Raw genomic sequence first — 27,177 nt, forward strand, 5'->3', positions numbered from 1 at the left:
ACAGAGCAAAATTTTTGCAATCCTATTTTTAAGCACTTTTTGAGCAGGTGACACACCACATAATACAAAGCATAGCAGGATGGGCCCTACTGTATTACTTTAAAATAACTCTGCATGGAATTTAAACAAACTGTCCATCTTCAGCATAGCTGGCTAGAAGACCAGCTACCTCTGCAGGTTCTAAGATTGTTTTTTCAACTGACAGTGTGTGAATCTGTAGAACACTAATATTCAGTGACTTGCAAGGAATAACTATAATCATAAGCTAAGCAGTGACTCAGTCTTTTAATGCAAGCAGTAATTTTCTGATTATAAACCTCCTTTCCGGTCATTCTTTAGGCACATTCATACTGACCATGCTATTTATCTATGTTTGCATTACCCTTCTTTGTTCTTCTTCTGCATCAGCAAACAGCTTGCGGATGTTGGCCTCAGATTCGCCCACATATTTATTGAGGATTTCTGGACCGTTGACCACCTTTGGTTCTCTGGCATTCAGCATCTTGCCAATCTGTCTCGCCATAAGTGTTTTACCACAGCCTGGAGGTCCGTACAAGAGAATGCCTTTCACATGCTTGCAGCCTAGAACAAGAGAGAACAAGTTTAGAAAGCAGAGTCTAGAGAAAGAATATAGCAGAGAGGGAATTGCTGCTTACAGTAGGGGTGCTTTTACAGGGATCTGGCAGAGATGTGCATCAGCCTTAGCTCTGCTCAGTGCCTTTATCAGTGAAATTCAAACACAAAAATGCCAGACGGGATCAGAGTTGTTCCAATGATCTGGCAAGGGCCAGGAAAAATAACCCACAGAACAGCACAAATGCTCTCCCATGCATTAGGCATGCGAAGTGAATGGTTAAGGACTGAAAGCCTGAATCAGAACATCTGGTTAGTAATACAAAGCAACAGAGATCACTTGGTAAACATGTCAATAATGTATTTTTCAGTTCAACAAAAGAGTAGGTCCCAGGGATGCTGATCACCCCCAGGTAGTGAGGGGCTGTGGATACTCTTATTTACATCACCATATGGCTGGACACCAAGCAAAGATGTACTAGCGATTTAGGACAAGCAGGTACTGCATCTGTTCACTTCTCTCTTCTCCTAGAGGGACACACAGTGCCTACAAAGGTAGCCTTCCTTCACAGAAGAGTCTCAACTCAGTTTAATTTGCAGGTATGTAAGGAAAATCACACCCTCAAAGTTCCACAATTGATGGTGAGCTCCCAGTGTGGACATAGATCAAACACATTAACCTGATTCTTGAAAGAGAAAATGAGGAATACCATGTAATAATGCCGAACTTCTTGCCCCTGTATTGGGCTTCAATGAGTCCCAGACATTTAGTTCTGATTGCAAGTTCATAAGACAAATATTGAGAAAACTGAAAAAGCCTTCTAAGAACCATTAGAACCATCAGCCCAAAAAGCGTGACCTGCAACTAGAAAGACCTGAAACATTCTAATTTATTCAAGTAACAGGACTCTGATCACTGTGCATGAGCAGTGGCATTTATATTCTCTCCTCTAGGGAAACAGAGGATACAATGGCTGCAAGCTAATGCTGGACATCTCCCAGTCAGCAACAGGCACAAGCTTCCTAAGTGTGCACACAACTCCTGATAGAGGTCCCCAAGTGTGAACAAGAAAGGTTTCCCTGAAGGATTCATGGAATTTTGGATACAGCTTGTGTGCCCCAGACATACTATCAACTCTCTGAATATCCTTATGCCTGAATATTTCATGCTCTGCCTCATACTATGCTAAGAGAGGTCGTGGTACCAGCACACGTCTACGGTGAAGTTTGGTTTATTCATTTAATGGGACTATCAGCGTTTAGACAAGATCTAGCCAGACAGAAAAAGTAACTGCATCCAGACAAAACCTTTTTCCTGGGAGCAATCCGAAAGGGCTGGTGTTGGAAAACTCTGAAATAGGAAAGCAGAGATCATGTATCAGCACGAAGTTTTAAACACTGAGCACCAGACTCAGGGAAAGCCTCAAAGAAGTAGAAAGCCACAGTTTCATAGCAGAGGCATCTAACTATAAAAACAGCGAAGGAAAATAGAAGTTACCTAGAGAAGAGAAGACACAGGAGCTATATACTGCCAATTTAAAAGACATGTACAAGACAGATTCAGGAGCAGAGTGAGATTGCATATTGTCTGGTCATAGAGTGGTGAGGAAACAGGAGAGAGAAATATGTAATTCATTTTATCTAGATCTTTCTATTTCCAGCAGATCTCCTTTTTCTGTTTTCCAGTTGATACTGAAGACCAAATTTTGGTCTTCAAAGTGTGTTTACAAAGAGTAAACACAAAACTACAAGTAAACAAATTTCAACACTTAGGACACAGCAGGTATTTCAGTAATTCATTTCTTCCTACGCTATTTCAAGCACAGTAAAAAGGGTTAGTTCCTCACTATATTGCTTCACTTTGCCCATGGAAAAGAGAGATGTGCAGACAGCAAAAACTCAGCCTACATGGACTCAAGATGTCCTTCTCATGGTTTAGACCATCTTGGCCACTCACAACACCAACAAGTTGACACTCCTGCATCTACTGCCCTTCCTCCAGAGTAACAACTAACTCATGTCACCGTCATCCTCACCGACCAGACCAGTGAGGACATCCCAAGGAAAAAGTCCTTGAGGAAGCTGTAACCACTGTAGCCTATGGGAAAACAGCATATTTGAAACCTGCCTCAACAAAAATCTCGACTTTGAACACAAGTGTTTAATTATAGAGGTAGGGAATTCAGTAGCACCTTCTCCTTTTCTCTTGCTCCACGTCACTGCTGCACAAAATCCCCACACACGTGCTCCAGATAAGCAAGGAACACAAGATATCGCTATACTTGAAGATTAAAAAAAACCCCTGTGTTTTGTTTCAAGAAAATTTATCTAAAACCTTCAAAATCTTTAAGTCTTAATTGTTTGAGGTGAAAACCAACACGTTAATTAGTGGAAACTATTCCATGCTGTAGATGACATTCATAACACATTCACTACATTCTTGCAGTTTGACATTTTTAAGGATGCAAACCATCCAACAAGAGTCCTGCCGTGCTTAAGGTACACATTAAAAGCAAAAACCAAAGAAGTAGCAAATTGATAGCACAGAGCTCAGACTTAAAGAACCCAAGTTCAGCTTCTACCATCATCATCAGTTTAACAAGCTTGGGCCCATCGAGTTATTTGTCACTCACACAGAATGACTTCCCTTCTGGTTCCTGGCTTGTCTCAGCTATGTGGGAAGTTCACCCCAGACCACAGAGTCCTCACAGCTGCACAGACCTCACGGCAACATTCTGCCTTTAAAGAACAAGTACTTTGGTCTTTATTAACTTAACAATACTCAACTGTGATTTCATTTACTCCTGAATATTACAGTGATCAAGAATTCATTTCAAGCTGAATAATTGCTCAATAGAAAATAATTTCTATTATCCACATGCCCTGTTCTCTCTCTCTCAGGTTGTTCATACACTGAAACAAAGTTTCAGGAGAACACTGCTATGAGGAGCATCTGATCCCTACCAAAACCCCAGAGCGCAACAGCGCTGCACGGAATACGCGTGGTCATAAAACTGGAAGATTTTTCTGGGCTTCTCCACAGATAAAAACATTACTACAAAAATCAAGAGATCTAGCTAAGAAGAATTCATTAGTCAACTTTCAGGCATCTATGAGTCAAAAACATAAACAACATATGCTGTCAGTAAAGACAAATTTCACAGAGGAACGAATAAGGCAGAGATAAATTAAAAGCTATTCCTGTCAAATCAATGTCACGAAAGGTATTGTTAACGTGTTTCGTGGAGGAACATGATCACCTATGTAGCCAAACAGCACAAAGCAGGATTTCAATGATGAGTGATGCTTTGAAGGGAAATCCCGAGCAAACCGATGCTCAGACAGCTCCACCATGCTCAAGCAAGAGAGGCTACCAAAAGGCTACTGGCAAGTCAGGGCACATGCACATAAACAGGCCTGGGAGCATCCTGAAAGAGGCAGGAAAATTGTACTGTAGAGTATCATTTTTCTCTAGTAGGCTTTCAAAAAAGAAACATGAGGAACAGTCTGTTCCTGGGGTTTTTTTTCCTAGTTTTCCTGCAATTCACAATCTCTCTCCTAGAAAGAGGTACAACGTAGTTATATCTACAAGAAGTTTCTCTTCTACAGCCACAAAAAACCCCGAACTTCTTGAAAAGCTCAAATATTCCCCTCCTCCGCATGAGCTAAGACAGCTTAGCAAAGGGCTGAGGCTCTAACACACCGCCCCTGAGCTCATCTCCCACAGCGGGAGCGTATGGGAAGCACAGGGCAAACTGGCATGGTTACAGGTGATGACCCCGGGGGAACACGACAGCCTCTGGATAAGTTTGCTTAGAAAGCCTCCTGGGATTTTCACCTTCTCCCTATTCAAACTTGTCTATCATGAGAAAGCATCATCTCTTACCTGATAAATTAAATAAAGGACAAGCAGCTGTTGCAGGCAGGCAGACAGAAGGCTGGTCAAAGGTAGGCCCCTGACAAGCCCTCAGCTGTACCACACCATCGGCTGCTCACCCCTCTAGAGCAAAAACACCAGCTCTGGGACACAGCAGGTTCCCAGGGACACCCAGACCTTACCCAGACAAGCCCAGCCCGTGCTGGGCAGTCCACGCTCAGTCTTTAGCAAGTACCAAACACACGTGTGTGTGCCCCCACATCTGAACATCAAGGCCGTTACTGACCATCTGCTGCAAGACTCAGTTGCCACTGATTGGGCAACTGCCAGCTGGGTCTTAGTGAGGTGGAAGAACATTCCTGAAACCAAAGCAATTAGTTCCTCTTCAAGTAAAATTGCCACAAGCTACTCCGGTAGAGACTTCCCTGTATAGCTACCTTCACCTGGCTAAAATTAAAGTTTTAAACACAAGCAGGACTTTATTAAAATAGACAAGTGATGACAAACTACAAATGTTATGTCTCAAATCACAGTGGGATCCTATGCACCACACAGGAATTTTGATTAAGTTTATCTCCCCTTTGCTGATTTCACCAACGCAGCCCAAATGTCAATACTATTATGAGAATCTTATAAACACAAATTATTAGTAGTGCAGACATCTCTAATTTGTTAAGCTTACTATTAGGACTCCAAATCAAAGGTCATTCCGGTAACATGATACTTATGCAATTTAATGAAATACAGTTAGAGGCTGAATACGTATGTTAACAGGAACTAAAAAATACCAATATGGGAAACATTCTACACAAAATATCAGGGGAAAATCATAAAAACTGTTAAGAATGGGAGAGTTACTAGTGTTACCAAGAGAAGTCAAACACTGTTTTGAACCAGAATGTCACTGGCCCAAAGACAAGATAAAGTTTATTTGTTCAACTCTCACTATTCACTTTTTTTGAAAGATCAGAAGAAATGTTTTAGTATAATAGGTATTTTCTACTTGGGAGTGTAATTCCCCTTTTAATTAAAATCAAAGCATTCTGGTGTGATTGTTATCACTCAGATGCACCTATCGGGAATCTGCATCGATAGTAAAGTACCGATTCTGAATACATCAGGGAGAGATTCTTATCTTTGCCCATTAATCTTCAAGCAGGTTAGAGTAAGATCAGGGTTACCAGACTTCACCTGCCACACAGACAAAATTTCCCCCAAATATATAGCAGGGTGGAATTTCCCATTCCTCTTACCCTGTAAGCCCAGCATTATTCCAGCCTATAGCACAGCCTCCAGTTCATCTTCCCGTAGGATTTACATGCTACCAACAAGTAGCAAGACTGAAGTAGCTTATTTCTGCTTTTATTTCAAAGCTGGGACAGGGAAAGGGCTACACCTAAACCAGAAGTTTTTATTTTAGTGGACTCTCTATAGCCAAGCTTTTTGATTTATCAAATCATTTGCCACTGTAAAGAGAAGACAACCAAGTTAGTTCTTTCTAGATGTTTAAAAACAGCTCTCTCATCATATCTTGTCTGGCTGTGAGAAGTTTAATGCACGCATATATAAGGAGGCAATAACTAGATTTACGACAATGGCAGGATATTTATCAATTTCTGATGGAATGTGTTAAAAATGAAAATCCGCTCTAGAGAAGCTTCCAACAGAATGCCTTTGGCTACACAAAATCCTGACTCTCAGAAAAAGGGATTTTGATAAGAGCATACACAAAACAAACCCATCTTTAGAAGAAGTCATCACTGTAGCAAAAGAGTAAATGCCTCTGCCTCTTATTAGAGGAGCTACAAAAATGTAGCTAATTTAAGATGAAGATTATGCAGAGCTGTTGGATGGATTGCTGAACACAGCAGCTGATGTTTACAGTCAAATCCCACCTGGTTGTTAATAGCCATAAATCTCATCAGCATTTTCTACTTTTTGGAATAAAGCTGGATCATTTCTGTCTACTTAGCAAGTCAACATGATATAATTTGTAAATGCCTTATGGAACACTTACCCTCAGAGCATTACAGAGTAAACAAGTATCAACATAACAGGGTCACTGGGATGTCTCAAGGCCTGGTTTTCCAACTAGAGAAAAACTGTAGTTGCCAAGCAGTGGTGCTGATGCTGCTAACGAACACCACAAGTGCAGCCACAGGAAATAAGAGCAAAAGTCCTCTCAGTATCTGGTGATGACTATGGCCATCAACACAAACACACAGAAACTCCTTGGAGCACATTTGGTGTAAAGCCCCTTCCCTTCCTTCCAAGCTTACCCTCTGCGACCTTCACTTCACATTTCCACTTTCATCTGCTGAACGAGCAAACATTTTTCTCTCGTGGCCAGGCAGAATTCTGAAGCCCTCTCTCTCATATCCCTCCCACTGGTCTCTTTCCAAGGCTGAAGATCTTCAAGCCAATTCACTCTGTGTACAGAAGCTTTTCTGATCCAATGTCCTGGTTTAACCAGGATAGGGTTAAGTTTCCCCAGCAGTGGGGGGGAGCTCTAGCCGGGTTATTCAGATACCATGGATGTCACATCCTGGCAGGTCACATTTTCCTGGCGCGGAGCGCGGTGCACTCGTGGTTTTGTACATCGTGCTTCAAACTGCTGTATTTGGTAGCTATTTTGCTCTGTTCATTGCTGTCACTATTACTGTTATTGTTGTTGTTTGTTGTGTTGCTATTGCATTATTGTATTAAACCTTTCCTTATTTCAGTCTTGGGGCTTTGTATTTCACTCCCTTTGTGGGGGAGGGGTAGCAGCCGCGTGGTCTCAGACCCCGGCAGGGGCTAAACCACCACATCCAACCATCCTGACGCCCTCCTCCAAAGTTTTTCCAGTTTTACCACAGCCTTTCTCATACAAAGACCAAGACTGCATCCAGCTATTCAATAGGGGAACAAATTACAGATTTACAGTGGCATAATTTTGTACTATTTTGTGGGGTTTATTTAATTCCTCTTATTACCAAATTCAAGTAGGAATTGACTGACCCCCTACTCTACCTTTGAACAACTGTTTTTGTAGATATACTACAGCCCCAGAATTTTGTTCAAGTGAAAAATCAGCATTTTACAAGTCATTTTCATGCACATCATTTTTCATTGATCAACATGAGGCTTCATTTGTTGTTTTATTGCTGAGTCACTCCGACTTGGAAAGTCCTTCTGCAGAACCACAGAACAGTAGAGATTGGAAGGGACCTATGGAGATCATCTTGTCCAACCTCACTGTGCAAAGCAGGTTCACCTAGAGCAGGCTGCCCAGTGCATCAGCCACTCCTCCCAGTTTTGTGCCATCTGCAGACTAAGGGTGCACTCCATCCCGTCATCCAGGGCATTACTAAAGAGGTTAAGCACTACTGGCCCCAGTATGAACACATGGGGTACACCACTAGTAACTGGCCTCCATGTGGGCTTTGTGCTGCTGACCACAACTCTTCAAGCCCAGCAGCTGAGCCAGTTTTCAGTCCACAGTGCTGCCCGCTTACCTAGCCCGTCTTCCATCGGTTCTTCTGCAAGGCTGTTATGGGAGACAGTGTTGAGAGCCTTAATAGATTTGAGATAAACAGCCACAGCTCTTTCCTCATCCCTTAGAGCTGTCATTTCATTGTAGAATGCTATCAGGTTGGTTAAACACAATTTCTACTTCCTAAAACCATGCTGACCTCACTCATGATCACCTTCATTTGTCTGGAAATGGTCTCCATCATTAGTTGCTCCGTCACCTTCCCAGAGATCGAGGGTGAGGTGGACAGGCCTGTAGTACCTGGCTTCTCCTGCCTGCCCTTCTTGGAGACAGTAGTGACACTTGCTTTCTTCCAGTCCTCAAGAACATCTCCTGACTGCAATAATCTTTCAGAGAGAATTGAGAGTGGCCTCGCAATGACATGGGCCAGCTTCCACAGCACTCATGGGGGAAAGAAAGTGAATGTCATCCATAATGTTACAAAGGAAAAGGAAAGGAGCCATGGGGTTGGGCTAAATCTTGAGAGATCCTTTTCAATCTCAGCTATTCTCTGATTGTGTGGTATAGACCTATCACTAACTTAATATCCAGAAAATTCTGGCACAATGTCTTTTTTAAGTATGTAGAAAAAAACAAGAATACAAGAAATAGCCAAAAGGAATTTATTAGACCAGCCTGAGACAATTTCCCTCTAGGAAAGGACAGGAGGTCGCACATAGAGGGTTTGAGAAAACAAATAAAGCAATGGAGGGAGATTTAGACTTTCATAAAGATATAAATAGGTCTTATACATCTTCATAAACATCCAGGAAAAACAGGGACTGAATGAAGTTAAAAGTGGACAAAAAGTAGATTCAAAAAAACCCGACAAACTTTAAAGCACAATGAGAAATGATCCATCCTGCACTTACTGGTACGCAGTGCTTTTATTAATAGCTTGGAGAACAGAACAGAATGGACCTATTAAATCTGCACATTACAAAGCCAAGATCTACAAATACACTGACGGGCAAGATTAAATTCATTTGAACACAATGTAACTGGATGCGCAAGTTTCTAAATTGGGGTAGAAATAGTTAACTGCATGTTGCAAAACAAAAAAATCATCATATTGAGGCTTGTAAACAGGCACGTAAACCAAGGCACAGACAAAACCTGCCGATTGACCTGGAATTGATTAGCACCTCAGCTGCTGTCCTGGTCACCACGCTTCCAAGCAGTGAAGAATGACCAAGGGAAGAGAAACAACGATCGGTGATCCAGAGGTTATGAGAAATGGTTTAAGAATCTGAGATCTAGCCTTGAGAATACTGAAGAGAAACACGGACAAGTATGTAAAAGCCTTGCTCAAAAACGTACAAGAAATAAACAATATGCAATATGAGCTGCTGCAAGACTGAGAATAAACACTTGAAAAATTTTGACAGTAAAGATGCTCTAAGCAGTGCAATAGGTTGCCTTGGGAAGTTCTGGCATTTCTATCACCTCGGTTACAAGTTACACATGTCTGACACTAATTTTTCATTAAAATTATCCTATTTTAAGAAAAGACTGGATGAGATCCCTTCCATTATTCTCTTATAGTATCTGAGTACTTCAAGAACATTAATGTATTAATTTTTAAGACAGGTTAAAAGACAAGCCTCCGCTTCACAGGCAGAATCCAAGCAAGCAAATAATATCTGAGTATCTGCTAATTTAAATGTTCATCTTGTGTTCTGTTAACACTTTTCTACAGTGAGCTGTACTTCAAAACTACAGAGCACTGAAACCAATTAATCACAAGAGGTCAGAGGACAAGTTAAGATGGTTGCCAGGAAATAGAAATCACCTTGGAAAAGTCTGATTTAACCTACTTATTGGTGGTAACAGGAGAGGATGGGGAATTTGGGTTCCATTTCAATCTCTTAAAATGAACGTGATCTGTAACTCCAAACATTTCTATACTGTTATTAAACTGTAACAACATGTACATACAGAATCTGCTTTTCCAGCAGCCTCTACAACAACTAATGTGTCACCTAAGTCAGAAAAATCACTTCCCTGCTGAAAGTCAAGATTGTGTTTCAATGCATGGAGACACTAGAATGTTCTTTAAAAGGAAAAACAACAGTTCAGTACTAGCATTTTCTTTTCAGGTCTGAGAAAACGTTTTTCAGTTTTGCTGAAATTTACAGCTCCAGGCACCAAATATCAAAAACTTTAGTCTAAATGGCTAAATATCTGTTGAAGTTGAGAAGGCGGGGGGGAGCAGCGGGGGAAGAACAGTGTTATAATAAGTATTCAGCAATCATCTTAATGTTAGACAATGGCACAAGCCATTGAACGAGCTGAATTTGAAGTCTCAACAGAAAAAACAGCATTTAACACCGATGTGAGGAAAGTGCTTATCTGCAGGAACAGTTTAGAAAAATATTTATCAAATAAAAGGAGGAACTTCAGCTTGAGCAAGAGGATGCTTTGAACTGCATCAAAGAGTAGCCAAAAACCAGTCTGCAGTGCACCACGAAGTTGCATAGCTTTATTATGAGCTCGACGTCACAGAGATCCAGAAAGGGCCCGAAAAGGAGGACAATTCCCTAGAAACACGGCTTTTGTAGAACTGTCCTTTAGAAAGAGACTGCTATCTTACCTCCATCAGTGCCCTGCAAGTGTCAGGTTCCTTCCTTACAAGTATCATTCACAGGACAGCGAGGGCTCATGGATGGCACTCGGGAGTCCCCTCCTGTTTCAAGGCACTTTCCTCAGCCCTCATCCAGATAAGGATTTATTTCCGTTTGGCAGTCACAAGATTATTAAGAGTCAAGCATTAGGTGAAAGATAACAGCATCGCCAGTGTTGGTAATGCTAGAATCTCCAGTAAATGACTGTGAAACTGTAGCCTTATAAGCAACCAGATTAAATTCATGAAGGTCCCACTGTGGTTCAAGTGACCTCACCCCTGCTGCCCACTGCCCTCCTCCTGCTGCCCCTGGCATTTATGTAGCTACCTCACACCAAGCCAACCAGGGAGCTGATCTAGCTGAATGCTAACCCTATAAATTTTTTGTAGTAGTAGTATTTTTTGCTTCCAATTGTATTGGCTCTCTACAGAGCCACTCAAGCCCAAAGCTACCACAGTAGAGGTGGTAGATACGCGTATGGGAAAAACATGGGTAGGGAAAAATAAATTGCCCCTTTCCAGGGCAGCAGGGAGTATGGCAAGGTTTAATGACCAGCTGAAGCTGATCTAAGATTTCTTTTCTTGGATAAACCAAAGACTGTAGCATCAGAGTAGTATTTACACCCTTGGATAATATGGTTAACTAATGTTGATTTATATGCTCCAAACCCAGAACATTCCTTGGAAGTTAGATAAACCACACACAAATTGCAAGTAATTTTTGAAGGGTCTATAGAGCCTCTATGTAGTTATGGGACAGAAATATTTATTGCATTTGGCATGGAAGTTGCAGTCTGTGAGCACTGGGCAAAAACCAGAAATGGGTGAGCAGTAGAGCACCAGATAGCAAGCAAATTCTTTCTTTTCCTTTCCCAATAAATTATATACAAAGGTGAACAGCTGTCACATTGACATTTCAGATCTGAAATATAGTTAAGAGCAAGTTATAACTAAGGCAAAGAAAATGAATGTCAGAAAGTTTTGTTTTTTCAAATTTCAGATAAGCTCCTTAGCCCTAGGGTTAATCAGAGAGCTAGAGAGCTCTGTCTGGAGTCTAACTTCTTACCAGAAAAATGTTTCTTTGTGTAGTATGTGTGTAAACACGCACAAGTAAGGGTATATGTATTTATACAAATAATATGGCACACCTTTAATTCATTGCCCAGGGTAATCAAAATACTAGTGGTCCTTCAGAGAATCTTTTTCTTCCTGTATTTAGCAACACCAATTAACAAGAGGAACCATCTGAGCAGCAAAGCACAACCTCACCCTGCAGTCAGCAAGGTTTCTGACCTTCTCCAGAGGTACCTGATGGAGATGCAGGTTCTCCACAGCAAAGTTAGCTGCTGCACATCGTTACCAAATTGTGCCCAGCTGTCAGGTTAACTCAGCTAATGATAATACCAAGGGAATGTAATCGTAGTCCGACCTGACTGCTTCACATGCTGCCAGATTGCATGCAGCCAGGGAAGGTGAATAGGTGAAGCTATAGCATAATGAAAACAAGCTCTAATTATCTCTAGTCTACTAACATATTTCTCATCACAGTCCAGTGACACTGATGACAATTCCCAAAGTCTAAATCTTTTACCTTCACATATCATCACAGCTAAGGACTCTGCACTGCACCAACGCAGATATTTGACAGCTGCTTCAAAAGTTAAAAATATTTGAAGTAAGGGATGCTGGTCCATCCAAAGGCCATCTCTGAACTGAACACAGAGAGTGCCTAGGTAAAAGCTTTTCTTTCTATAACCAGCACTATTTCTCTAACCTCCTCTCTATGCAGAGCAGCTAAATATTTAAAAATTTAAGCATTTGATATTCTCAAGAAGAGGCATAAAAGTTATGCCTTGTTCACAACCGCAAAAACCAAGAGAACCAAGATCTGCCCCCAGAAGGCCCTGGCTATCAGATCGATATAAAGTAAAATGGCAGGAGAGAGAGCATCATGCACTAATTTGGATTTAGCCTACAGGGATTCTTCAGTGTTTCTCCGTAAGTGTTCAAACCACTAAGAAAAGCCCTAATTCACTTCCACAAGCACTGGAAACGGCCACACTTTACACAGCCACACACAAACAGGATGTATCTTCTGATGAAAATCTGTTTTGTAATCAAAATCCTGATTGCTTCATTTGTGGGGAGAGGGAAGGTGGATCAAGAAATATAAACATACACAGAAATTATACAGCTACAGATTCCAACTTTAAATATGAACCCACAGAGATTATATTCAGAGAACGAGGACCAGCTATAACATCGCCAACCACTTCATGTGACCAAATAAGATACCTGCAGCTGCATATTGCTTACTAAAAATTAAAACCGGTACCATTTATCTGCCTGCCAGCACATGTTTACAAAGTAATGGGACTGCCTCTCCTTCCCCCGACCCCAAAAGAGTTATATTTAGAATCTGTGCTTTTATTTCACAAACTCCAGGACATGCCATAGCCTGTGCATCCTCTCCAGCATTTCAAATCTGACCAAGCACAGATCACACAAGATACTGTATTTATTGCACTAACGCTGTGAGAAGGATATAGGTTTATAGCACAACCACCAGGACAACAGATATTTAATATGTAGGGCAAGATCATCAAGACAGAACTTCCTTTGACCTATATAGACAGCCCATTGCCAGTAAGTTAGGAATAGGAGCAGTCTCACTGCTATGAATAAATGAAGCATTCAAAAGAATAGGGAGCTTCTAGGTTCCAACAGAAAAGTGTTCAGATAAACCATGTATCTCATTTGTACAGACATTTCATGTACAATGTGAAGTATTTGCGTTGTTTCTTTGTCCCCCTCCTGTAGCCAAGTAACAAGAGTATGAAATACATTCGGGACCCACAAGGGAAGAAAAGGCTTTGTTAATCTATTAGATCCCTAAGCAACTGCATCGGAAGGTTGTTAGTTGATATCCAGTCTTTACAAACCAGAAACAGGCCTGCATCTGGTACCCCAGCCGTAATTCTCTGGATTATACTCACCCATTTGCTCCACAATTTCAGGTGGAAAAACTCGAGAAGCAAAAGCTCGACGGAAAATATCTGAGAATTCTTTGTCTAGGCCCCCGATGCCCATTTTCTCAAAATTCCAGTCTGGGTTGATGATGGACTGGCGGTTCTCCTTGGTCTTGGATTTACCTGCAAAAAAAAAAAAAAAAATTATTTCAAATGTGTAGCACAGCAGAATTATAGCAAATAAGTACAAACACCAGAGCAGTTCTACCAGGTCAGACCCACGTCCAGCTAACTCAGTTTGGTTTCATCACGCTTAGGCAGGAGGATGCACTGTGACAGGGATGCCAAGGGCAGTATACCAGAGATTCAGCTTACTTAGTAAACTATTTTCCCAGCCTTCCAACCATCCTGTTCAGGGATTTCTCAAGTCAGGTGTTGCTCCTACGTATTTAAGAACCCACAGTAGATTTCTGTGTCTCAAGTTTACCCAAGTCCCCTTGGACCCATGTAAACTCAGTACCCAGAGTCCCTTACAGCATCGAGCTCACCATGTCTGCTACTGCTTGCACAACCAAACACCTCCCTTTGCGTGTCTGAGCCAGCTCCTACAGCTTCATTTCATGTCCCCCAAGCCTTATATCTGAAGAGACAGTAAATACTATCAGTATTCACTTTCAGGCTACCTGGGATGATAATAGGTTTGTCCTGTATCCTCCTCGTCGTGCCTTTTCCAGACAGAGTCCTCACCACTTCTTCCTTCCTTACGCAGCAGCTGCTCCACACTTGAGCACCCTTGTTCTCCTCTCATTTCTCTTCTCTAGAACAGAATTCTATTCTCTAGAATAGGAATTTCTATTCCTCCTCTCTTTATTTCTACTACATCCTTTGACAGACAGGCAGGCTAGAACTGCACACACTGTGGTTTGTCTGTATCTTTAGTACAGGTACAAAATTATGCTCCGCTTCGTTCATATTCTTTTATTAATAATGTGTAATAATTCTTAACAACCACGCTTAATAATCCTTAACAGCAGGGCTCAGACTGCTACTGAGCATGGGTCCAGCATTTCCTTGAAACTATCATACCTGGGATATTGGCCCAAAACAGCAATCATTTTTGACCAAAGTTAGGAGTATGCTTCCTCCCATGCATCACTTTATGCTTATTTGTATTGAATTTCCTCTGCCATTGTATTTCTTAGTCACTGAGCTCCATAAGAGCAAGCTTTGTCACCTCATTACTCAGCCTTTTTTCCAGCTTATTCAATAATTATAATGAGAAGCAAAGGCCCCTGCAGAGATTCATGCTGAACTCCACTGGCACTGGCTGTTTACTTCTACCCTTTCATCACTCATCTACCCATGCAAGGTCCTTCTCTCTTACTGATCTCTGTTTATCTTCTTTTTAAAGAAACTTTGATAAAGAACTTTGCCGAAAGAGCTTTGAAAAACAAGCAGACTATGTCAGCCCTGATGACCGTGGTTTTTGATTCCTGCAGTGAACTCTGGTGGGATCATGAGGTAGGACTGCCCTTACACAAGACAGGCTGACCCTTCTGAGTGCATCATCTTTATAGAAATATCCACTCATTTAATTCTTTATTACAATTTTTGTTCATTTTTTCTGTACAGATTTCAGGTTCAAAGATCTGCAGCCCTCCAGACCTCCTCTGGAATCCTTTTAAAAACAGACAGCACATTCATCATCTTCCAGTCCTCAGGTACAAGAGCATTTTAAGCAAGGTTATACAAAATGATTATGAGGTCAGCTAGTTCCTTTACAACTCAGAAGAATAAAAGCTGGTCTTGGTCAAATACCACTGTTCATTTTGCCTGTTTGTTCCATAACCTCTTCTAGAGCTACTTCAAGTTGAGCCAGATCCCCTAAGCAAAGGTTTCATAGTCTCCACGCAACAGTGGAACAGCCCCCCTCCCCTTCCTGCTGACAAATCACACAGGTTTTTGTCTTACAGACGTCCTTATTCCCTTTTCAGAGAAGCTTTAAAGTAATCAGGACATTCAGGAGGTAGACAATAAGCACAAATGCTACTTTAAAGAATACTGCTGAGATGCTAACAGTCAAATCCATGTAGTCTCACCTGATGTTTATTTGAGGGAATCTATAAACAAGCACTGACACTGTTATCAGTCAGACCAACGCTGGCAAATGGCTGTCAGCAACACCACTTTGCTTAGCTACCGAAGAAACCAACAGTAATATAAAAATCCAGGGAGAAAGCAGAGACCTGAAGATTATCTTTAACTCATGCAGAAATTGGATGTCTGTATTTCCTTAGACTGACGCAGTGCTTTACAGGGCTGGCCTTGGGGACCATTATCTCCCCTAAATAGCCAGTCATGGCCAACTACCACTGTGCATTTTGTTGATTTGTTCCATAACCTCTTCTAGAGACACTTCAAGTTGAGTCAGATAATGAGCTAGCATCTAGAAGTCCAGTAAACAGACTAAATAAAAGTTCTGTGTTAGCTGAAGCAGACTGTTATTAATCTTGGACTAAAGAGACCTGGAATCAATACTTCAATTCCTAGTGCAGCAGAATAAACAAACAAGAACATGCCTCTAACACACACCTGAGGGACAACATGGTAGAACGTACACCATATAGCACTAATGCATAGCACCACGCAGGGCAGCCGTGAGCACTGATTCACTGATCACTGTGTATTTATCATCTCATCGCTCCACTACAGTGTTTAGATCAGATCACTCAGCCAAGGATGTTTCTCTTCCTGTAGAGCTTAGCCTACACCCCCCCCTTCTGGCTGCATCTGAGCACAATAAAATTCTTGCAGATTGAATTCAAACATCATCCATTGGTTTTATAACACATAATTTTATGCTAAGTAGAAGCAATAGAATTGGCTTTATTTTTTTTAATGATCACAATTCTTTTCTATTGAAGAAAATAAAGGCCCTTTATTGAAGGCAGCACTCAGTCACACTTACTTTACTTTTATTTCCTCTCTCAGAATTTAATTATTCACAACTTTACAATTCTCCAGAGACTAACAAAGCACATCAGGTAGCTCTGCCTCAGATCAATGAGGAGATTAAATAAAGTACAAATCTGACAGAAGTAAATTGAGGCATAAGCAACTCTTCTGCCTTGTCTGCAGACAACGAAATTGAATCACAGTGAAGGATTTCCATTTCCAATCAATCAGTTCTCCCACAGGGCCTCTCTTCACACCTGTACACGCTAGGAGGAAGATCACAGGTCACTATAGGGTTTTGAATATTAACCAAGTAAAATATCACTGCTTGCTCTGATGCAATAAATTGGATTATGTTAATACCTCAAGCTGTCCTATCAAAACACAATAAAAACTAAACGGGCTGTAACCATGTAATCACAGGTATGAACTAATTGCCCATGCAAGTTTCATTCAGTGCTCTTAAACCTGTATCCCTGTTAATATGCTTAATTACAGTCACCTACAATTCAGCCTACAGACCTGTGGGGTTTTTTTAGCACAGATGACTGGCTGTGCTTTCAGATAAAAACATCCATGTAAGATGCAAGGTATGTAGTTACACAACAGCCTCAGGTCTCCCTATTTTTTGGAGCAACTGTAGCACACGAAGCAAGTACAGAACATGAGGTCCCAGGCTCGCATGTGAGGGAAGATGGCACTTCAGGGCAGCATCAACACTCAGCCTCTGCCACAAGCTCCTGCAACACTGAATGAGTTGAATTCTACTTTCCTAAGTGGCTACTACCCCCATATGTTTTATTTCTGTAACAAATACTGAAAGTACTGAGCATTCCCAGTCAAGAAGAGCTGTGCTTTGAAGCCTCCTGCAAAAATAGTAAGTATTAAAATTCAACTGAGTGCTCATCTGAGCTGGCCAGGTTCACTGAACCCCCAACTCACAGCAGCCTTCACCTGCCACTTCTTATCTGTGGAAGAGCAGCAGCAAAAGGAGATGTCTTCTTAGCTCACAGACTCCAGGAAGAGGGAACAAAATAGGAAAGGAAAATGTAAAAAAAGGAAAGAGTGTCTGTTCAAGGACACTTGAGGACTTCAATCACACCCAAAAAAAAAAATGCCTAGCTCCATATTACCAGCAAGGGAGGCATTTGTAACTGTAGGGTTGCCAAGTACCATCCACTTCATAACACTGATATGGGAAGGAGCAGCCGGAGTAACAGAGCGTGTATCTGTTCTGCAGGACGGCCACCGTGGTCCCAGGGCACACAACAAAGCCAACTGCAGGGAAGTGGCCCTCACTGCCCACTTTGTGGTCCAGGTCTCCATCATTCAAGCTGGTGGCTCTACAGGAACACACCAGATTCCTCTCTGGCCTTACACCAGTTTCTTTCTAAATGAATGTGTGGAGGACACATCAATTATTCCCCAATTTCTTTGCTAGTGAGCTCTGAAATCGTACATAAAGATTTGTTTTGCTGAGGTTTTAGAAACTGTCTCTTGAAAAAAAGTTCATAGTTTTGTTAATAATCTTGCTGTGTGAAAAGTTAACACACACACAATGAACCCACTGTGCTGTGTTTTGCAGCTGTCATCAGTTTTTGAAAAGGACTTTAAGAAGAAAACTGAAGTGTTCTTCAGAAACTGTCCTCTCTGCTTGAAGAGGAGATCTCAGAGACAGGATTTGCAGAAGTCTTGCACTCACTTTGAAATTCTGGCTACACATTCAAAAAAGTTCTCGATTTTCTATTTCCCTGCTGTTTCAATTAAATTCAATTATAAAGGTGTTGGCTTGTTAGTATTCCTGATATATCATTCTCTGATGTTTAAAGAGTTAGAATACTTCAACTAGCTGCTGTCTTTTGCTGGATCTACTGGACCATTGTGCCTTTCTAATGTAGGCCTAGGAGCACAGGTCAACTTCTCAACTAACTCGATTTGCTGTTGTCAGAATCTCTCAGTCACGGTCACCTTTTCTCCTCCTAGCTGTGTCTGCGTATTTTGGATACACCGTGGTGATAAACGTGGTATAGAGACCCACAGATCTGCTCTAATATGTTGGTCAGCTGTGGAGCTTCATACTGGGAGGACAGTGAATTTTACAGAGCCCCTGTTTAGAAGCAGCAAGGTCTGCTGGAGGGATGGTGTCTTCTCAGTGCAGCGGCTTTCAAGAGAACCCTGAGTATCTACAAACTGCTTCCTAAAGGGTGTGACAAGTTCCTAAGGGATCAAATCCAGCCATTTGGTAGTTTAAACAGATACCTGGGAGACATTTTGAGATGCAGTTTTCAGTGGATTAGGTCAACTGATGTAACCAGAAGACCAAACTTTGAGGCATACAAGTCTCGGAGGCCTGAAAAGCAGCACACTTCAAGCATTATTTATCTCTTTGGATACAGTGGCACTTACCAATCAGATTGAGAGAGGAGTTCTCAGCCTTTTCAAAAGCAACTTGACTGTTTCCAAGAACCAAACCAACCTCAATCTGCAAGAGGGAGGGAAACAAATAATTACATTGAGCCATTAGACTCAACTTCAGATTGCTCCTTAGGCATCTCCAAGCACATCTCAGAAGGCAAGAAACAGCAGCAAAAGCTCCACTACAAAAGTCATTGGGAAGAATATGAAATACCAACACCTCCTCTAAAACTAACATCATTGAATGCAGAAGCACATCAGGTACATTAAACTGGTGTTTTTAAAGTCATTTGTTTAGTTCAAAACAAAGTATTTTATTTCAGCAAGATCTAGGAAGTAAAGAAGGAAATAAAATCATGTCCTTTCTCCAAAAGGAAAAATAAAATCTAGACATATCTGGAAGACAAAAAGGCTCAAGAGAGGATGATTCCATGAATTAGTACATAAAGACCAAAAGATAGTCCCTGTATCTTCCCAGCCCTGCACTTTAGCTCCCAACTACACAAGCACAGGAGACTGCGTTAAACTACAGTGTTCCTTATCTTCTCTGAGGCAAAAGATGCAGCCAGGGGAAACAAATGTGCAACTTCTCTAAATGCAAGTAACCTAAATTCATCCTTGTAGCAAGATCTGATCAGTACTTGAATCTCTGCAGTTCCTAGGGAACAAACATGAATTCCTGTGAGCCTACCTTCTGCTTTTTGCTTGCTCCAGACTCTCCTTTGAGAATGCTTGGGTCCATAGCTTCCATGTCCTTTACCAACAGGCCAAAAAGTTTGTCATTAAAGCTGAACACAAGCTGTGGAAAGAAAAAACAGAAGGGCACTTTAACTTATTAAAAAGCTAAAAAGTATTTTGATAAGACTAGTAAGACTTGAAGAGAGTGAAGTCTGAAGACTAAGCTTACCACCCAACAAATTCCACTTTTTCACCCTGTAAAGGTCTGGTGTACTGAACATGTCCTTTTCATGCCCCACACTTAAAGGTAACAGATCAGAAGTGGCAGAACATGAAGTCAATTGGAAAAACTCAAAGAAAAATTCTCCTTCCAAGAAAAACTTCTCTTTCCTCCCTTCTTCTCCACAGCTAAATGTTCTATACCACTTGACATTTTCCTCTCGCTTTAAATATTGGTGCTAGGCAAGGAGAACAATTTAGCTCAAACCTTTTTGATCTTTCACATTTCAGTTTGACAAGGATACTTCAAAAATAGTGCTAATGAGAGACCAAATGAATATTACGAGAAGCAGGGTCCATCCCATAGAAAAGCAGGCTGTCACTGCTCAACTCCTTTTCTCCAAGACTACATTTGCAACCTGCAAGTTGTAAACTATTATGAGATAGACCTCAACCTGTCCTGAGAATATGGCAAACCAGAGGTTATTGCAGATGTTTGCAGGGGCAGAAGCCCATCTGCTGCAGAGCTGAGAAGGCTCAATTATAGGGACATCAGCATTCAGAAATCCCCAAGTCAAATGTTTCACACCTATTTTATTACTGGAGTCCACAGAATAGCAATAAATGTTACAATAATACACTGCACTTGAAAGGTGCTACAGAGAATTGATTAAAACTTGTGTTCATTTGATCTTATGTAGAAGGAAGACAAAAGTTACTTCTCGGAAGACTCCAGGAGCTGCCATGCTTATATCCAACCTGGCACAGTGGAGAGAGAACCCAGCTCTCTCAAGCCTTGGGATTTTCCTCACAAAGATAGATTTCTTTAGATAAGGAAAAGGAAGGTTTTAAACCACTCTGCTCACACTCTTACTGAACGTCATGATGGTTCAACTTTTCGTAAAGAAACCATTCACACAATAAACAATTTCTGCCTATAAGCTGTCCTTTGCAGCACAGTCAGTACCTAGGCATTCTTCAGTATTTTACACCACCGTAGTACAAGCATGCACCTGTTACTTATGAATTCTCGCCTTAAAAAACAAAAAACCCCACACCTGCTGGCCTACTGAGAAGGCTTGGCTGTTGAACTGCTGGATGAATTCTGCAGCCATCTTGTCTGTGTCGTAGGGGTTGGAGTCAATGTTCTTCTTCTGCAGAAAATCTATCTCAATTGTCATTGTGCCAATACACTGCTTAGCCTTGTCGAAAGTGTATAAGGAAACTGTTAAAAAAAAAATAGAAGCAGCACATTTCAGAACAGCAAGGTCCCCCCACAATATATTAAACATACTGCAAGTTTAGCAATACATGTTCTTCCATTCAGAATGAGTACTTAATAAAATTGAATATATTATTTCTGATAGAGACCCGTATTTCTCTTACATCCATGTTCTATTACAAAATCAAAAATACAGCAAATGTATCTCCACTGAAAATCCCTGCACTTCTTTAAAAACTCTAATAGTCTCCTTTAAAACAGCTCAAACACCAAACAAGCTTTGGGGGATGAAGACAATGAAAACAAATTCATACAAGCTGTAGTACCACGATAGCCATTTCTACATCGAAGGGACTGGAGGACACGTCTTCAGAAAGCCCAGAAGTAAGCATTAAGTGTAGTCTTGCCCAAAAAAGCAATGACAAGAGGTCATAACTGGTTTTCTGTAGCAACAGATTGACTAGCTCTTCTCCAAATTCAGTAGCAGAAAGTTAGATTCCCTACAAATTCAAGTGCAGTAATATGATCTATCAGGCTTCTAGGGCACAGAATGAAACAACCACTCTTCACCTCTGACACAGAAGAAATAGCTCCTACCCCAAAGGTGCACTTGGGCCTATCCCAGCGTGCCCCAGGTTACCTTCAGTAATGCAGAACCAATTGGACAGCCCTTGAACGGGGGCAGAAAGCAAAGTGGCATGGAAGGTACTTCACAGTCATTGCCAACTGCACCTGATCCACACAGGTCTCAAATTACATCATGGCGAGAACAAGAGGCCACTTAGGGCTGTTGCTGCTGGAGGAAAGAGGGTAGAGAGGAAAGAGGATAGAAAGGGAAGAAGAGCATGGTCCACAACTCCAGGGATACCGCCTCAGCATAACTGATCAGAAGGACAGGATCTCACAAAGCAGACAGTCCTAATAATTCACAAACCAGCACGCAGCAAAGGACAGAAGCAGATGTTTCTCCAGAAGACTGAGGAACATTATAGGTTTGCTTTGAATCTAGAGAAGAAAGTCTCATCTGATACAAGAGTCACAGCTAAGGATAAAGCAGTAGGAGGTGAATAAGAGAACTGTACTTCACGCATAAACTACTATTTCCTGTCAAGCCTCTTGGCAGTAGAATGGTTCCAGAATAAATCTGCAGACTCCTGGGAAGATGTGACATCAAAACAAGCATCCAGCATGCTACGATACAGGATTGTTCAAGTTAAAAGAATAAAGAGAGCCTGTCTCTTGCTTAAGTTGTTACCAGAAGACACACAGGTCATCACAGCATGCACATTTAACATCCTTCCTGGTATAAGAATAGGCCACCTAGAAATGAGCTGTCAAAGAAAGATCTTCCAGGAAATGGGGATAAAGATGAAACACTAAACCGCTTCCTGAGTTGAGGTGTATCTACTACGTCAACTAGTTCTTTCAAAAAGGGATATGGCAGCAGGGTTATCACGTCAGCCCTAGCTAAGGAAGGGGGGACTTCGGTCCTGCAAGGGCACAACAGGAGTTCTTCTCACCTTGCACGTCACTTCAGGGCAATTATTTCTTTTTACTTGCCTAATCTCAGGGCTTTATCAAACAAAAGATTCTGGAAAGAACATCAGTCCCTAGATCTGGTCACATCACAAAACTGAGGTGTAGCCCTTACATCAAGGACTGAATGCTGGGGATGTCTGGCACCAAGGAGAACCCTAACACACCACTGGAGATGCAGTCCAGGGAGCACATACAGCACCAGCTTGAGCCTGTAACACCCCAGAAACAGAGAGGCAGGCTGAGACGGCAGCAGTGACCTCCCGGAGCTGAGGCTGCAGCTGAGGCTGCCAGCGCCCGGCTCCAGGTGAGCATCTCCTCCTGTAACACAGAGGCTGAGGAAGCCGAACCGCACTGAAGGTGAGACAACCACGTCCACTCGAGGCACTCAACCCTTCCACAAAGGCAAACTTACAAGATTCACTCATCTGGAAAACTTTCACCATATCATTAAGGGCTCAGCGGGACGCAGCTTCACTGTACCACTAAGCACTGGACTGCATTTAAAACTGACATTTAAAACATAGTTTTCACATTATTAGGGGAACAAGACAAAAAGAGAGCTATGGTAAATCACTGGTGTTATGAATACTTCTCCCCACCTGTAGAACAGAATTACAAATCCTTTATACTCAGCAGGGAGTCATATGGCATTTAGTCACTCTGCATAAAATCACCGCGTTATTTTTCTCAATACATGTTCCCACGTAGTTGGTAAGTTTATAGCAAGGTCTAGTACAAGTACAATCACAAATCTGCTCTAGCAGCTAATCATGCCGAATATTAGTGTTTCTTTCCCCAAATAACTTCAGTTCTAAAAAGCATTTATCTGTAAGCCAGCTGGCACATGTACTATTAGCAACCAAACAAGGGTGAGAAACAAATTAATTTACGGGTCTCCCCCCTTATTACAGGTTATTCTTCGGTTTAACAAAACAAAACAAAATCAGCTAGCAGAAAGAACTGAATTCCAAGCAAGTTCTGTGAGGAATCTAGTTGTGTAGAGAGGCAAACAGACCCACTCTAGTTTGTCACTACAAGAGATGCACAAAGACATCAGACTTCACACTCAAGAACTGATCCATGCCACGGACTTGCTGAGACCAAAGGAGCTGGGAAAACAAGCAGCCAAGGAGCCAGCTTCCCCAGCAGCACCTCACATCCATGGCTGTACCACTTCTCAGACTAGGTCCTCCTCACTTTTTGACCCATGATGCAGTCATCAGCTCTGCCCACAATTCTCATCTGAGAGGAGAACTCCCTGGAATCACTGTAAACACCTCGAATGGCAAAAGAGCGGCCTAACAAATGGTTTGCTCCACCTCATGACCATGAGCCAACCAACCATTAGAGCAGGCTTCATCACAGCAACCTCATCAAAGAAGAGGATGAGATGGCTGCCCCCAGGAGCACACAGGTAACTCCTGAGGGTCAAAAGAACAGACACAATCCATTGCCTTGATCTGCAGTTGCAAAGGACATGGAGCCCCTCCTGTAGCAAGCTGCTGCCAGGAGTTTGGTCACTACTCCAGAAGCTACAGACAGATTAAACAGCAGCACCTATAACTGACAGTGATGCCAATCGTTCATAAACCAGAGGTAACAGTGACAGACAGCACCAATAAATAAAACATACAGCATGCAAGCTGAGACACAAATCAGTCTCCTCTTTGAACATTGGCAAAGGCTTGTCAGGCTGAATTAAGACATGACATTGGAATACAGATCTTCAATTTGCACAAACTCGAGATGGCATCCATTTCCCCTTCATCATTCTGCAGAATATTCTAGTCAGTTATTGGCGAAAACATCTGCGCTACTCTCAAAGCTCCGGCTATCCAGAGCACACTGCTGGCTCTTGGCAACTCTTAGCACTAAAACTTCCTCATTCTCAGTACTCAAATTCAGATGCCAAGAATATCCTCAACAACAACAGCTGTTTTCTGTTAGCTGGTAAGTGTTCTCCAAAGCCACAGGAACAGACTATCCAGGACATGTTAAATGTTCACATTTGCATGTGGACACGGATGTCCCACACAGAGCTATTCTGGTACCTTCAGATGTCTGCCGGTGTAATAGTCAAAATAGTCCCCCAGGTTCTGAAAATGTTAAGAGACAGAAAGCCTGCAGATACCAGAGCAACTTCCTTTCACTAATGAGGGCCTCCCATTTTTGAAGATCTGAGATTTTCCAATTCAGTTTCACTTCAGTATGGAAACACAGAATTCAGCTTTTATACACATAGGTCACGATCATGCTGCTGACTGACTTACCATCTATCTCTTGTCCGATGGAAAGTCCAGCCCATTTTCTCTGTAAAAACAAGACAAAAACTTCAGAAAGCCTGTCCTTCAGTAGAACAGATGCCCACTCAAAGTCAGCATCCTCACTCAGAAACACAGGCTCCCCCATGAGAACCTTAAGAAGCAGCAAAAACTGGCAGAATGGGATTTCACAAAGATCAAACCAGAGTAATAGGGAACAAGTCAAAAACATGGAATCACTTCTATTAATAGTTCTATCTTCTGACCTCAGGAGGCTGTTCTGTCCCACCTCCTTCATGTTATTGGTCACCCCACTGTCTCAGAGGCACAAGTTACTGTACTGGACAGGGCTTTTTGTCATTCTGTTCACTTCCTACCAAAGCTCAGGTGCCGATCTCACAACAGGTAGTGCAAGAGGCAAGAAAGGCTGTTACACACCCCACGATCATTTTAAAAGCTTACATGTTTACACTAGTTGCAGAAAATGATTGTAATGTGCTTTAAGGTATAATGGTACCTAAAATAAAACTTGTTCAGACAACTAGTAAGAATGAAACTGTTCAAATTCTTTACATCCCTTCAAATTCCTTTAAAAAGATCTGTGCAGCACAGAACTGCATGAGAAGTGGGAAATGGTTCAATAACTATGTGACACGAAAAATCTATGACCTTTACTGTGTCAAAAGTTCTAGCTTGGTAACTGCAAAAATGGTATTTTCCCAATGGCTCTGGTGTTACAGATTGGCTAGTGTACATTTACACACATCTCAGGCGATGCAGCATTCACAGTCTCTCAAATATCTAAACCTTAGAGAGGCATGAATCACAAAAACATGTAAGTATCATTACACAAGGCTCTGGTAAGATCACATTTGAAATGTTTCACGGCATGGTCATTTATGTTTGGCTTTTTATCTGGAGGAACAAGTCTGGGAGAAGGAATACAATGACCTTTCTTAAAAAAATGAAAACTTCCCCCTATACACCCTCTCCAATATGTTCATGGTTCAACCTTAAGGAAAAAATTCCCTCAGCTTAACAGAGATCAACTTGTTAGAAATCAAAGTCCAGAGCAGGAAGTCTTACGTGCACTTACTGGTATTCCCAAGAAGGTGAAAACAAATTATGTTTCCATATTTAAACTCATGTTGCACAACTCCCACTGTTTACCTGCAAGACCAAGAAGAATTCTCCCCCTCCCCTTGACACTCCAACTCTTCAGCAGAGGATATCCTAAACTGACCTTCACCTGACGAACCAGACACTGGCGACCACAAGTGCAAGCACACTGGTACTCCTGCAAACACTGGGCTTTGCTTAAACCCTCCAGGTTAAGCCTACGAAGCCTATCACCAAATTTCAGGACAGGAAGGAAAGCTGTCCAGGTTCTGCTAGAAAGATTAGTTAGGATCTTCTCTGTGGCAAGAGATACAGCTCAATTCCTGTGTTCATTTGGGTGTTTTCTGCTAACAAGTTTGTCATCACTGCACTGTTCATCTTCTGGACTCTGCAGTATACAAATTTTTTCATGGGTTTGGGTCTTTAAGCCTAAGGGTTAAGATTATTACAGAGTAAAGGTGCTCAAGAACTTTATGTGCATCACGAAAGCACAACAAACAGACGTTCTTGGAGGTTTTAAAGCCTGCATCCGCTACCTGACTGTCCCTGAATATGTAAGGTAAACACACATTTTGTGTAACACTGGTTGCAATTATCTAAGCCTTCAGGAAGTCCTGGAAATTAAAACTCAGCATCAGGAATACTCAAATAAAACATTCATCTACCAGTAGCTGTAACACTACCATAGTCACTTCTTAGAGGTAAAGCAACCTACCTCATTCCTTAGAAGAAGAGCTCTCCCAGCTCTACAACAACTACTAGAATCTACAAAAATCAACCCTAAACCAGGAATGCATCTACTTTAACCCTACGAAATGTCTTCTACTGATAACTGCTTTTCAGTTTGGGCATCACATATGTTTAACATAACATCCTCTTCACCCACTCATCCGGACAACCTGAATTTGATCAACATGTCAAAAAGCAAAAGGTCATTTTGGGGCCTATGTGAAGACATCTGTTGAGGAAAAAAAAAGTATTGTGCTCACAGCACAGAGACTTGGCTTCTAGACCAGCTACTAGCGGTAATTTATGAAAGCATTAAACCAGTGACCATGATTGTTGCAGTTTTATATTATGTGACTAACTGCATAAGCCTGTTAAAGGCTACAAGATCCATTTTTCTATTTAGAAGTTAATTGTATTAATTATTTATTCTAAGCATCATTTAACATGTGATAACTTGTTTTAAAGAGGAGACAAGTTAAATTTA

General features: G+C 41.6%; 1 protein-coding gene across 3 annotated transcripts in view; it reads right to left on the minus strand.

Moving 5' to 3' along the window:
* Positions 1-27,177, minus strand: part of NSF (N-ethylmaleimide sensitive factor, vesicle fusing ATPase) — an 82,128-nt gene that overhangs the window by 34,399 nt on the left and 20,552 nt on the right. For all 3 annotated transcript variants that reach the window (XM_074891712.1, XM_074891710.1, XM_074891711.1), the window contains exons 4-9: positions 24,855-24,894; positions 20,882-21,048; positions 19,618-19,725; positions 18,918-18,993; positions 13,584-13,739; positions 383-582 (exon numbers count right to left, since the gene is read on the minus strand). In XM_074891712.1, coding sequence (XP_074747813.1) covers positions 383-582; positions 13,584-13,739; positions 18,918-18,993; positions 19,618-19,725; positions 20,882-21,048; positions 24,855-24,894 — 747 coding nt within the window. The remainder of the gene's footprint in view (positions 1-382; positions 583-13,583; positions 13,740-18,917; positions 18,994-19,617; positions 19,726-20,881; positions 21,049-24,854; positions 24,895-27,177) is intronic.

Source organism: Strix uralensis, chromosome 22, assembly GCF_047716275.1.
Source record: "Strix uralensis isolate ZFMK-TIS-50842 chromosome 22, bStrUra1, whole genome shotgun sequence".
In the NCBI taxonomy this organism is placed as follows: domain Eukaryota; kingdom Metazoa; phylum Chordata; class Aves; order Strigiformes; family Strigidae; genus Strix; species Strix uralensis.